This window comes from Thamnophis sirtalis, unplaced genomic scaffold (assembly GCF_051295495.1).
Source record: "Thamnophis sirtalis isolate CommonGarterSnake01/CBP01778 unplaced genomic scaffold, rThaSir2_p1.2 scaffold_14, whole genome shotgun sequence".
Taxonomy (NCBI): Eukaryota; Metazoa; Chordata; class Lepidosauria; order Squamata; family Natricidae; genus Thamnophis; species Thamnophis sirtalis.
Window position 1 is genome coordinate 495,001 of NW_028261394.1, and position 13,612 is coordinate 508,612.

Consider the following 13,612-nt stretch of genomic DNA (forward strand, 5'->3'; position numbering starts at 1 on the left):
AGGCCGAGCAGTACAAGGACCAGGTGGGTCCCGGCTGTGCATTCATGGCCAGGTGGGGAGCGCTGTGGCAGAGCTGAATGGGACCTCCACTCCCATCATCCCCTTCCGGAAACACTGGGGCGGCTCGAGGTCCCCCTGGATCGGCTCTGGAGCCCCTGCCGGCCTCTTCCCCCCCTCCCCAGGCAGACAAGGGCAGTGCCCGGGTGAAGCAGCTGAAGCGGCAGCTGGAGGAGGCGGAGGAGGAGTCCCAGCGCATCAATGCCAGCCGCCGGAAGCTGCAGCGGGAGCTGGACGAGGCCACGGAGAGCAACGAGGCCATGGGGCGGGAGATGGTGGCCCTGAAGAGCAAGCTCAGGTGAGGCCCCTCCTGCCCAGCCCCTTCACCCCTTTCCACCCACGGTGGGAGCCAAGGGATCACCCTTCGACCCGCTTCCTCCTGGCGGCTGAGTTGGTTGGGCAGACTGAGCAGGAGCCGAGAATAGGATGGCAGCCCCTTCTCCTCCGGGCCCCCCAACCAGGCCCCCTTCTGCCTGCAAAGGTGCCACCGGCCGGGGCTGATGCCCTGGGACACTTCTCTCTTTCAGAGGGAACCCAGAAGCTCCGCAGTGACTCAGCAGGTACCAGGCCTTCTCCTTGGCAGCCTGCTTGCGATGGCAAAGCCCCAACCTGCCTTTAGCCCCCCCCCCAGGAACCCAAACTCCGAGGCTTGGAGGCCTGGCGGGCTTCTTCCGAGAAACAAATATTACAGTTTGCTCTGCTCCGGGAGGTCCCTGCGCCCTTCCACTCTCGCCCGGGGGCCCCCGACCCAGCAGCCACGCGGGGCCTGGCAGGGACTGCGCAAAGGAGCAAAGCCCCCCCCCCAGGATGCAGACAGGGGGCGAAAGCTGCCCCCTTCCGTTCTGGGAGTCGAAGCCCAGGAGTTTTAAGGGGCCCCGGGGTGGAGACTCCCGCTCTGAACAGCTTCTTCCCTCCGGTGCATGTGGAACCTTTGGGCGGAAACCCGGCTGATTTCATGAGCCACGGAGCCGTGCGGAGGAGGCCCAAAGCGTTTCCTTCAGCTGCTTTTGAAGCATGAGCAGCCCTGGCACGAGGGGGGGGGGCGGGGGGAGCTGCCCCATCACACTGCCAGGCAAGCCAGCCCTTTGTTTGCGAGGCAAAAGCGCCCAGCTGGGGCCGGCTTCCTTGGAGCCTGGGTCTGGTGGGCAGCCAGCCCCTAGCAGTAGCAATAGCAGTTAGACTTATATACCGCTTCTTCATAGGGCTTTCAGCCCTAGGCGGTTTACAGAGTCAGCCCCCAACAAGTCTGGGTCCTCATTTCACCCACCTCGGAAGGATGGAAGGCTGAGTCAACCCTGAGCCAGTGAGATTTGAACCGCTGAACTGCAGATAACAGTCAGCTGAAGTGGCCTGCAGTGCTGCACTTTAACCACTGCGCCACCTCGGCTCTTTAACCCTGGCAGACCCCTGGCAGCCATCCAGTCTTCTTCCTCTTGGTGCCCCTGCCAGCCCCCCCCCTCCAGCTGCAACTGTGACTGTCCCCCACCCCGAGATGGGAATTCACGCATCAGCCCCAACTCCCCCAAACCTCTCCCGATCGGTTGAGCCACTTCCTTCTGTAATATTTGTAGATTCCCCTTGGCAGGAAACCCTCACAAGCAGCACTCGGCTTTCCTGCCACCACTGGAGAGAGAGAGAGTGTGTGTGTGTGTGTGTGCACTCAAAGCCAAACTCCTGCTGCTGCATTTCACACACCTTTTCCGCTGGCCTTTTGTGTTTCTGCGCAAGAGCTGAGCAATTAGAGCTGCCCCCCCCCCTTTCACGTTGTTCTCCTGCTTTCACCGCAGAAAAGGCGCACCAGGCGCTGGGAAAAGGCTGCCCCCGGCTCAGTCCTTGATCGAAGGGGGGTCTCCAATGCAGGGAGAATGTTTGGCCCTTCTTCTCAGTGTAGAAAAGGCGAATTGCATTTGGAGGGGGAGGGGTGGAGGGGGCTAGAAAGCAGCCAGCAGGGAGTTTCAGTCGGAGGAATGCCCCCGTGGCTCTGGGAACTCTCTGCCACAAGGCATGGAGGGCAGGAAGAAGGGTAAAGGAATTTGGGGAGCCAGCGGCATCTCCGAGACCTTTTTCTGGCCAGGCCTTCTGAAAGGATCTCTCTCCTTCCAGGGGGCACACCTTCTGCTCTTAAGCCCCCACCGACTCCCCAGAGGTGCCCCCCACTGCCCCCCTTTCGCCAAAGGATTCTCCGCTCTTCATCCTCAATCCTTTTTCCCAACTGCAGGCGCGGGAACGAGCCGGTGTCCTTCGGCCCCTCGCGCCGATCGGGGGGTGCCGGTGGCGGCAGGCGGTCGGTCGAAAATGCCGCCGAAGGCTCGGAGGAAGAGGGAGACCCCCGGGATGCAAATTTCAACGGCACAAAATCCAGCGACTAACCAGCACCCCCCCCCCTCCGCCTCCACGCTTGCCCGTTTGACTGCTGCACCCGAAAAAGAAAAGGGGGGCCACTCTGGGTCTGTTCGCCTGTCCCAAAGCCACGCCCTCCCCGACCACAGCTGCCTTTACTCCCCCGTAGACACTAGTTGGGCAGCTGCCCTTCTGCGAGGGCCACGCCCATGTCCTGTCTGACCACACCAGAAGTGCTGCGTACCCCTGGGAGAGGAAGCCCCCTTGCCCTGGCCCCCCAACCTCTTGTGCTTTCCTCTTGGCCTTTCAGAAGGCACCCCAAAAGTTGCTAAAACCCAGGGCCTTTTGGAGTCACTGCTTTGGGGGAGGGAGGGAGGGAGGGAGGGAACGAAGGAGGAAACAACTCTTACTTGGGAAGACCTTTGTGCTTAACACATGCGCGCGCACACACACACAAATAAAAGTTGTTAAAAAATCACCCAAGGACAACTCACAAGCGTCTCTCTCTTCAGGCAGAGGACTAGAAACATACTCCCTTTGCAAAGATAAGTTTGAAACCGCCGGGATGTCAAGCTTGATTTCACTGAGGGCTGCATCAGGATTGTGTTTGACCCCCAGGGCCAGAGGGAGTGTGGCCAGCTCGATTTTGGGGGCACCTGTGGTGGCCCCAAGGACTCTGCCAACAAAAACGGGCTCCCGACCTCTGTTTTCGGCTCTGACGGCCTCCTGCAACCCCCCCGAGCTCCATTTTTGCCGGCAGAGGCACCCTGGGCCGGTCCTTCGCTGTTTCCAGATCCGGTCCCCAGGCCCTGCATTTGACCCCCCGCAGGATGGTTCCTTGCTGCCACTTTTCCGCTCTGTTCGGTGCTAGCCGAGGAAAATCAAAGTGGAAACAGAGGCACAGCAGTTTTGGATGACAAACCAGTTTAATAATCCTAGTAGACCCCTTTCCCGGTGCACAAAAGGCCCCCTCCCCTCAAGTGGCAACCGGAGCCTCCTCAGGGATTCTCCCCAGAGAAACTTCTCATCCGCTGCCTGGGTGAAAAGGCCCCAGCTTAAAAGAGGGGAGAGGATGAAGGCACCAGGGCGAAAGCTTTGAATGGCAGACTTCCAGATGGGTTGGACTACAACGCCCATCGCCCCAAGGCCTTGTCGGCTGAGGAGGAGGGGAGCTTGTCCTTTTTTTTGTTCCAGAGGATTTCTCTGCCGGGGCCCCTGAATTCCCTGCGCCCCCCAGCAAGAGAAGCCGTCCAATAAGGCAGAACGGCTGTTGCTGAGCTACCTGAGACCCCAACCCCCCTTCCCAGCCAACGGCCCCCAGCAGCGTCAGAGGGAGCCCCATGGGGGGCACTTCAGGAGCTCAGCAGGCGCTTCGGGAAAGGCTCCTCCTTGGCCAGGCCGGCCGCAGCTGCAGAGGCCCAAAAGAGACACTTGTGGTGTCCAGAAACGCTGGGCTCAGAATCCCCGGAGGCTTCTCCAGAAGGAAGAGATGAAGAAGAGGCTTCTCCTTCTTCTCCTCCTCCTTCTCCGTTCAAGGGGCTCTGGGGGCCCATCCGGAGGCAGGAAGGCAGCCAGGGCCGGAGGGGGCTCTAGTCTCCCCAGCAAGGAAAGCAGAGCCTCCTGGCTGGGCAAAGAGAACCGTCTCCGGCTCTCCTGCGAGGTTCTTGATGTGGCCCTTCAGCCGGCTGGACCCAAGACAGGCCCCCTCGTCCTCCAGACACGGACGGCTTCTCTCCCCCGTCGCCGGCTGGCCCCAAAGTCCCTCAGAAGAGCACCTGGGCTGCCCTCTGGGCTGGAAGGCTCGCCGGCCCTGCCAGGTTGGATGGCCGTGTGCCCAAGTCCAGTCTTTTGGCCGGCCTGCGGAATCAGAAGGGGCAATGGGCCCCGGAGCCTGTGAGGGGCCAGGAGGGCAGACAGCGGGGGGGGGCGGGGTCAAGCAAGGGAAGGCGAGGAAAGTGCTCCTGGGGCAGAAGAGCCAGTCCCAGGCAAGGGACTGCCACCCCCACCCCCCCAGTTCCTGGCCCCTCTAAAGAGCGCCAGTTCCAGAAGGCTGTATCTGCGTGCGCTTCCCTCCATGTTTTTCAGCAAAGGGCCAACGTTTTCAAGTGAAAAGAAGGTGGGAGCGATTTCCTCCGCTCTGGGCCAAGGGGGAGGGGGGCTCCCCGAATGCCCCTCTTTTCACCAACAGGCTGAGAAGACCTGTTGCTTGTAAGGCACGGCTGAGGCCCGTTCGATCCCAGCACATTCGGGGGACACGGAGTGAGTTGAGAGGGCGCCCCTTCTGGGGGCGAAGGCCTCCTGCCCCCCTGCCCCCCCCGTAGCTCAGCACTTTCAGAGCCACACCGACAGGCGGTTTCTGCACTGCCCCCTCCCCCCGCCCGCAGGGTTTCCCGCAGACTCACCCCTGGGGGCTGCTCAGCCGCCTCTCGAAGGTGTCCAAGTAGGGAGGAGGGGGCGCTGGGCGTCGGGAGGGGCTCTGGTCGTAGACAAAGTTTCGGCAGGAGGCCAGCTTGGATTCCAGGGCCTAGGGGCGAAGGGCACGGCCGGGTCAGTCCTGGGACAATCCCGCCTGGGTCCCCTGCTTGGTTAGGGATGGGGGGGCAAATCCAGCTTTCCCCCAAAGCCTCACCCCGACTTTCCGCAGGAGGTCCCCCACGATGTTCAGTGCGGATATCCGTGCGGCTGGCGTCAGCGGGGTTGCCCCAGAGCCATTCTCCAAACCTCGGTTCAAAAAGAGGCTTTATTTGCAAAGGGATCTCAGGGTGGATCCCGGATCTCCCTCAAGAGCTTCGCCCGGAACTGATGCCGGAACCGGATTTGAGGTTTTTCTACCCAGATGCCGTTCCAGGCCACCAGTGACCCCGGCCACCTTCCCCACTGGGAGGTGGACACTGGCCATACTGGGGCCTGGAGTACAGCCACTTCTTCCCCTTCCCCACCAGGGGGCGCTATTTCCCCATGGCCTCTGTGTATGTTTGTGTGTGAGAGAGGGGGTGAGGGGGTGAGGGAGAAACTTCTCACCTCTCCTGAAGGCTCCTGGGGTATTGAATCCGTTGCTTGGCCCTTGGGGGACCCCCGGGGTCGATGGCCTCGAGGAGGCTTGCATGGCTGTGTCCGTCCGTCCGTCTTGCAGGGAGCCCCCCACCGAGGCCTTCGGCTTCTCCTGCTTCTGCTGCACGGCCAGCTCTTGGCGCAAATCTAGGGGGCCAAAACAGCTCAAGAGCAAGACGACCTTGCCCCCCACCCCACCCAAAGGGCTCTGAAGCCACAACTGTGGCCAGGGAAGGGTGGGCAGGCGATTCGGGGGGGGGGGCTCCCTCTGCCACTGGCGGTAGGAGTAGTAGGGCTTGCAAAGGGGGCTGCTGCCTGCCCCTCTCCTCCTCCCTCCCCGGCCTTTCTTCTTCTGTGCTGGGCAAACCCCCGGCCCTCCCGAGGCTTCTGGCACGGAGAGCGGCTGGGGAGCGCCAGAGGGCGGACCGAAGAGCTGCCCACCCACCTCTGGCTTCATCCTTCAGCCGCTGCACCGACTCCAGCAGGGTCTCCTTCTCATCCAGCTCGCTCTCCAGGAAGGCGTTGCGCTCGATGGCCTGGTTCAGCCGCTGCTCAAAGTCCTCCAGGGACATGATGGTGGCTCTGCGGGGAGCCCAGGCCGAGCGTTAGCCGGGCCTCAAGGCCTGGGAGGGTGAATGGGGAGACTCCAGGGCCCCCCCGAGAGCAGCCAGCCCTGCCCCCACCCACCCCCGTCCACCCGGGTACCTCTTGGCCCTCTCCAGGTCATCGTTGCACTGCTCCAGTTCCCGGATGTACTTCTGCAGCTGGTCCCGGGCGGCCCCCACCTGGCCCAGCTCTTCCTCCAGGGCCGAGATCTGCCGGTGCCCCTCGGCATGTTGGCTGGCTATCTTCTCCTAGCCCCAGACCATCACGCAGGACAAGGTGTCACTCGCAGCACAGGCTGTGCCAGAGGGCCTTTGCCCCCCCCCTCACACCTGCGAGTCCTCACTTGCCTTGATGTCTCTCCCCACCCCCCAGAACAGGGCTCTGAATGCCAACGCTGCCCCTGAGGAACAGAGCCCTTCCCTCGGCTCGGTCTCTCTCTGCCACCTGGCAGCTGGGGCAGCTTCAATGGGTCTCTGTTCCAGCAGTGCTCGGGGGGGGGGGATGCGGGGGGGGGGCATGATGGATGAATGACCCAATTGTCCAAATGGCCCTCCCTGTCCGAGAGCCGCTTCGTCAGGTGATGGGACTGTGGGGTCACGACGTTAAAAACAGGAGCCCCGAGCACTTGAGGGGAGGACAGGGGAGGGGCGGTGTCCCTTTTCCCTTCCTTAAATCTTTGCTGAGCCTCGCATTATCTACCCCACCCCCCATTCCTTCCACCAGCCCCCAGAAGCGGCCAATTTCCCCTGGCCAAACTCTGCCAACATCCGGAGCGTGAAGAGCAGACAAAGCTCGACCATCCAGCTGAAACTGAGATGCCCATCTCTGCATCTTTAAGTGCCCTGAAAGGCCACACCTGCAACCCCCCCTCCGTGTAAATGCAGGCAAGACCTACATGTGAACGTCCCTGGCTGAAAAGTAAATCTTAGGCACAGGCCACCCCTGCAAGGTAGGCCTCCACCTCCTCCAGTTCAAAGAATGCCTTAAAACAGCCCCTGCAGCCCCCCTCCCCCTCTGTGCCCACCCAGGGCTCAGTTCCTCTCCTCCCCCCTCCCCTCATCCAATAGAAAGCTCCAAAGACCCCCCCCCAATGGCCCCTTGCAGGAGTGAAATGTTTTCTGTACCCCAAATTGGCTCTAGCCCCCCTCACAGCTGACGCCGGGACCCCCAGGCGGCCTGGCCTACAGGAGCACCCCTGGCCCCCTCCTCACCCTGGCCGTCTCCACCTCCATCTGCAGCCGGGCGTTCTCTGAGAGCAGGTCCCGGTTTCGAGTCTCCAGCTGCTGCAGCTGTGTCTCCAGCTCGGCTTCGTACTCGCGGCTGCCCTCTTGAAACTCCCGCAGCTCCTCCTGGGCGCTCTCCACGCTGAGGGCAGAGGGGGGCAGGAGCCAGTCACGCCGAGCAGCCTCAAGGCTGACCCCGGGCAAGGAACCGGGCAGGTGGCTGTGCCCCACTCCACCCCATGCTGGGTCCCCATGCCTGCCCACTGCCCAGGAGCTGCTGGGTGCCCGGGGAAGCCGGAGGGGGGAGGTTTACCACTGCTTGTATTTGCCCGAGAGCTCCTTCCAGTAGCTGATCTCGTCCTCTGCGGAATGGAAGGGGCTCCTTTCAGGGTCTGTCATGGTAGAAGCCGCCTGGCATGATCCTCCTGCGAATGGGGGAGAGCAAGCCGGTTGCAGAGCCCACCAGGACCAGCCACGCAGGAGAACATCCCTGCCAGCCTTCTGGTCTCTTTTTAAATAAAGATGCGCTTTTAAAGAGAGATAGAGGCACTTTGTGGCGAGAGGGCCAGAGGGAAGAAGAAGAAGCGCATTTGGGCTTGTGGTTGGTTGGTCCGAGAGATCATCCTCCGGCTGAATTAAAAAAGGCATTTAATAAGTTTCTCTCTGCTCCTCCAGTGGATCTGCGTGTGGCTTGCTGGGCCAAAGGAAGAGGCTCAACCGCATGGAGTGGTGGCAGCAACAGGGGGGAGCCCCTCGGCCGGGCGGGCAGGAGGCCCCATGGGGCAAGCCAGGCGAGAGCTGGGCCAGGCGCAGACTGCCTCCGGCTGCTTCCCTTGCGGCCCTCGCGAGCCCAACGGAGCAGATTGTGGGGCATCTTTGCAAGCTGAGCCCTTATGCCAGGAGGCTCAGGGGATGCCCCACAGCTGGACTGTTGTTCCCTCTGCCTGGGCATTCAAACTGGAGAGGGGTGAGGCTGCCCACCCGTCCCACCCCTTGGCCCAGGTCCCTCCCCATCACAGGTTGCCCCTGCCTCAGACCACCCTCAACTCTGGGGGGGGGGGGGAACAGGCGTCCTCTGCTGGCCATGCGCCTTTCCTTCTATTCAATTTTCATGGCATGAATTTACGGACTTTACAGTTTTTCTGGATTTATTTTTTCACTGCATATGGATTAATTTAAAGACAAGCCCCTTCCCATTGGTACCTCTGTACATTTCGCTCCAAAATACGACTCAGAGGTCGAAGAAAATGTTTCCCTTCTACTCGTAAATATTTTTGCCCGCTCAACCCATGCCAGGCGGCCTCTGATGGGGGAGTCCAGGGGTCTCCGGCCAAGAGGGAAAGGCCCCTCGTGTCTGAAACTGGCGCCATCCCTTCCCCAAGCGGCCAGAGGGGGGGGGGGGTCAAGGCCGCCACCGGAGGAGCTTCGGCCAATGGCTTCGTACTGGGCGCTGGAGCTTCAATCGCCAAGCCCTCCCGAGCGGTGCGAAGGGTCGCTAGAGCCAGAGGAGGGTCGTGCATGGGAGCGAGATCCCTTCCCCGAAGGCTTCTGGCTCTCGTCTCGCCCCGCCCGGTGCTGGCAGTGAGGGCATTTTGCAGCCCCGGCTCAGCTTCCGTGGGTCACTTCCTCATCTGCCCCCCCAACGGCGCTGAGAAAGGGGGGCTGGCCGTGGGGGACCATCTGCAAGGGCTGGGGGGGGGGGAGGACCCCAGCAGAAGAGCCCACCCGCCAAGCTGGCGTCGGAGCGCCCCCTCCGCTCTCGGGCACACAGGACCCCCCTCCCGACACGGAAGTTGCCTACCGGGGTGGCGGGCAAAGGGGAGCCAGGAAGCGCGACCCTCGGGCTCTCAAGCCCACTCCCTCCCCCCGAGCCGCGGGAACGGCGGCAGGGAGAGCCCCCTCGTGCCCTCGCTCCCGACCCCGAAGCTTCGGCCCCGTCTCTCCGCCCAGCCAGCAGCCACTCACCGCGCCCGAGGCCAGGAGGAGACGCCGCCGCCGCCCCGCTCAACTGGCAACTCTCGGCCGCCCGAAACAACACAAGCGGCCTCTGCGCGGGCTCCCATTGGCCGCTGCGTCACGCGACTCTGCCGCGCTCCTCCAATCGGCGCGGGCCGCTGGAGCGTTGAAACTTTTGTATCTTTTCTGGCTCTTTTTCTCAATGGGGGAGACGCGCGCGCGCTAGGGCGGAGATAGGGGGGAGGAGCTATTGAAAGCAGCCAGCAACGGCGGAGCAGACCCCCCCCACCCCCCACCCCATCCAAACATCCATCCAATCATTCACACATCAGGCAGGGGGGGGGGAGGCAGGAAGCCACCCACCCACCCACTCATCCATCTATCAGATCCAATTATCCAATCATCCAGGCAGGCAGGCAAGGATGAAGGCAGCCAGGAGCCAGCCACCCACCCACCCATCCTTCCATCCTATCGTCCATCCAATCATCCAGGCAGGCAGGCAAGCAGGCAGGCAGGAATGCAGCCAGCCACCCAGCCACCCATCCATCTAATCATCCATCCATCCATCCATCCATCCAGGCAGGCAGGCAGGCAGGCAGGCAGGCAGGCAGGCAGCCACCCACACAAGGCCCAGCTCCCTCCCTCCTCCTCATTCCAGCTGCCCACTGAAGGCAACAGGTGGGCTGGCCAAGATTGTTAGGAATGGCCCACACTTTAATGTGGAGCCCACGTGTGGCAGGAGCAGGCTGGAGTAAGTAATGACCACATCCCTGTCAAATGGCCTCTCCTCAGGTCAATATTTAGACTGAAAGCTCCTTGGGTGTCCTCTGGCCTCCATCCTGCACCCCAATGTGTCTGGGGTCCAAAAGACCAGAGGTGGCTCAACAGCTTCACTTCCTGATGTTGCCAGGCCTCTGGAGCTGATGAGGGAGGGAGGGAGGCCATTCAATCGCCCCAATTTCCTTCTCTCAATTAAGAAGGTGTGCTAATTCATGGGTCTCTTCTTCCTTGTGAATCAAGATCATAATAACCTGATAATTAGTGGTGGCTCTTCCTGTTTGCCAGAATGCAGAGTCTCACTCCCAGCCTCTCTGGCCCTTTTGCCAGCCGGGGCACCTGAAGGAAGGGAAGGCCAGGGAGGCTGGGGTGGAAGGGGGCATCCAGGCCACTCTCAAATCGCTCTTCTTATTCAAAGGAATTTCCCTGTGTGAAGGGGAGACTGGGGATCATTCTTCTCTGCCTGGGGTGGGAGGGGGGCAGTGGGCAAAGGCCCCCTTGGGCAAGGGGTCTCTCAGCCAAAGCACAGGAAGAGGGCATTGAGGGCATTTGCACACACAGAACTAAACTTGGCTTCCCAGCTTGCGTGGAGACAGGCAGAAAAGCCGGCTGTCTAATTTTAGCCTGGCGTGGGCGTTGCAGTCTAGATTAAATCCCCATTTCATCTCATTACGCCTAATGAGTTCACAGTTCTTCCTGCAACCTAATAGTCTTAAAGCATTTAAAAGCTGATTTATTCACACCACAGCCACCCACTTCCCTTCTCTTCTTTGCCCTGGAAAGGTTTTTGGTTCTAAATAGGGCTGCCTTGCATGGATTTGGTCCCCTCCCCTCCGGCCAGGCCCTGCTGGGGGGGGGGGGGGCTTGCAGTTCGGTCTCTGCAGAGATCCACTCCAGCCTCACCTTGGCTGAGCTGCTCCGTTCAGGAGGAGCCGTTTCAGGGGACTCGGGTGGAGAAAGGGGCTTTTGCCCCAACAGCCTCCTCCTAACCTCCTGGCTCTCAGCTCAGTAGGTCCAACATGGGTGTGAAGTAACCATCCTCTGCTACCAAATGTGACGTTCCCGTGGTTCGTCCATGAGGCCAATGTTGAGAAAAGACAGGACACGATCTTTCTCGAGATGGAGCGACGACCCAGATTGGGGGTCTGAGAGCCCCTTTTATTGAGATAGGACAAAGGCAGGAGGAGCAATCAGCATGTGCGTAAAAACAGCCTGTAAAAGTACAATTTCTAATCTACTGCTCAGGGAAGTTCTGTCTATATATGGTCAAATCCTGGGCGTCAATGGTAGGGCACATCTCAGAATGTTATGTTATGCACTATCAGGATGTTATGGCGTTCTAGGAGTTTGTTTTCTCCTGTGTGGTTCAGTGTGGCTCTGCATGGTCTGGTATGAACTGGGCCATGGGTGACCCACACCTAGACAAGGAGCTATATTACAACACAATGGGCAAAAGGAAAAGAATGGGAGGGGGAGCTCCAGACACCTTCCTTGCTGCACAAAAAACTAGCAGGAACGGAATGTTTTACAAAGCGGCTTCTTTCTGGGGTGAAAGGGTTTAGGCCTTTGTCTGCCCCCTACGTAGGCAGGCAGCCTTGGATCTCTGGGATCAGGCCTGACAAGTCCCCTTCTCTTTCTCTCCCCTCCTGTCCTCCTCTTCTCTTCTCTTCTCTTTCCTCTCCTGTTGAATTTTCCAATTTCACCAAAGAAGAAGGGAGGGGGGAGGACCAAGGCTGCCTTCCAAGGGCAAAGACCTTACAGGACCATTCCTGGAAACAGACCCAGTGGACAGGCAGAAGGAGCCAGGCCACTGATGGCGTCTCTGAGCTGGCTAGAGGACAAGGAGAGGCAGATGAGAGACGAGCCGATCTACGGTCCAGCCTGGGCTCTGGCCCTTCTAGCCGACATTTCTCTGTCCCCACTGACCAGCCTTAGATTCCGGAGGGAGAAGGACTACGGCAAAAGCTTCGGCCGGCCAGGAGGGGGCAACAGCGTACAGAGGTGCCTCTTCTTGACATGCTGGATTTCCTTGGAAGCTGAGTAATCTTTGTACCGTTGATACTTTGGTCATTTCTGCCTCCTGTGTATACACAACCGCTCTTCCTCAGAAGCAGAGCCACAAATAAGCAAATTAATGTAACTGCTTTCCCATTTCCTTCTCTAAATCAACCCCCACCTATGTATGTGCGCTCAAAAACTCCACCCCTCCTCAGCCTCCAAATCCCTCGGCCACGTCCATTCTGCTCTCGGGATTCATGCAGACCGAATGCCCAACCAAGCGGATCCCCACTCCCCCAGGGCACATCTGCTTTCTGCTACCGTGTGCAGCGGTGGTGAGTCTGTGGGCCGTGAATTACGCGGAGGTTGGTGGCCAACAGTTCGAGTTTAATAAATTTATATGCCACCCAATCCCGAAGGACTCCGGGAGGCTTACATAAAAAACAAGAAAAGGAATACTAAAAAGTTTAAAAAGTGGAAGACAAGTTAAAAGAGATACAACATGCGCTCAACCTTAATGGGGCTGGACCTCATTCAAGACGTCCATCTTCGCAGGGTTCTACTGCCCGGCTCTGCTTTTTTCCTCTGTTTCAACCCCTCCCCTGCCTCCCCCTTCTGGACGTCTGGGAGGGGTGGAGAAACCCCCTTTGCAGTGCTGAATGGCTGGAGGTATCCATGGCAGCTATGCTCCCAGAGGGCCCCCATGGTCAGAAGCAGCCTATCCTGGCTACGTCTGGGTTTTGTGGGAGGACAGAACCCCCCCCCCTTCTAACCCAACAGGTCTGTCAAAGGTTTCCTCAGGTTGGTGAGTTTCCAAGCTTTTCCTTGGAAGGAGCCCCCAGGCCATCCCCCTTCCTCCTCTACCATCTGCCCCCCACCCACCCCGGCCTGGCCGTGACCTAACAGACCAGGAACCACTTCCTGTGAGAGAGCGAGACCACCACCTCTTCCGGGAAAAGCCTGACCGAGTCTTCAATGCAGAGCCATCTCCAGGGAGGAAGCGGGGGGTTGCATGGAATCCTGGGACTTGCAGGCGTCGATCTGCAGTCCAGCTCAGCTTTGTCACTTTCATCTCTGCGTGGTTAGGTTTCCCTGAAATCAGCCTCTTCAGAAAAGAAGATAGAAAGCGCAGTTTCAGTCTCTCTGGAGGATCAGAAACCGCTTCAGAAACAGAAGTGACTTTGATGCTGGTAAGATCAGCACCCTGAAAGTCTAGATTTCTTCTGAAGCGCCTCCTACAAGAAGAAACCAGCGTCCCTGTTTTAAGAGAGAAAAAAGTCTCCATGGCAGCTTCGGTTGCAAACATCTGCTCAGAGCCTCTGGGGCCCTGCCTGGCCGCAAGGAAGACTGAGCTAGTCCACTGATTTTTTGATTTTTTTGATTTTTTTGAAATTTGTAGGCCGCCCTTTTCCCTGAGGGGACTCAGGGCGGCTCACATAAAATCAGGGAAGGGGAAATGCAAACAGTAACATAGACACATATAATAAAAACAATAGGCAACATGCATTCATCATTCGGGAGGGGCAACTATCTTCATCCCCAGGCCTGACGGGCGAGCCAGTTCTTCAAGGCTGGACGGTGGTGAGGGTACGAATCTCCACGGG

The 13,612-nt window shown here is 59.6% G+C and overlaps 2 protein-coding genes across 2 annotated transcripts in view; one reads left to right on the forward strand and one right to left on the reverse strand.

The window, feature by feature from the left end:
• Positions 1-2,861, forward strand: part of MYH11 (myosin heavy chain 11) — a 31,065-nt gene extending 28,204 nt beyond the window's left edge. Inside the window, 3 exon segments of the mRNA XM_087729154.1 lie at positions 1-23; positions 183-355; positions 2,276-2,861. The exon segment at positions 1-23 is cut by the window's left edge and continues 86 nt beyond it. Of these exon segments, the coding sequence (XP_087585280.1) occupies positions 1-23; positions 183-355; positions 2,276-2,426 (347 nt within the window). The 3' untranslated portion in view covers positions 2,427-2,861.
• A 443-nt stretch (positions 2,862-3,304) lies between these two features.
• Positions 3,305-9,351, reverse strand: NDE1 (nudE neurodevelopment protein 1). The gene is made up of 9 exons (XM_014070034.2): positions 9,243-9,351; positions 7,591-7,702; positions 7,266-7,419; positions 6,154-6,302; positions 5,894-6,030; positions 5,419-5,595; positions 5,027-5,118; positions 4,800-4,921; positions 3,305-4,254 (listed from the first exon to the last, which is right to left on the reverse strand). Exons 2-9 carry the CDS (start codon positions 7,674-7,676, stop codon positions 4,161-4,163), a joined length of 1,011 nt encoding a protein of 336 aa, XP_013925509.2. The 5' UTR covers positions 7,677-7,702; positions 9,243-9,351; the 3' UTR covers positions 3,305-4,160.
• Positions 9,352-13,612: the final 4,261 nt, after the last annotated feature.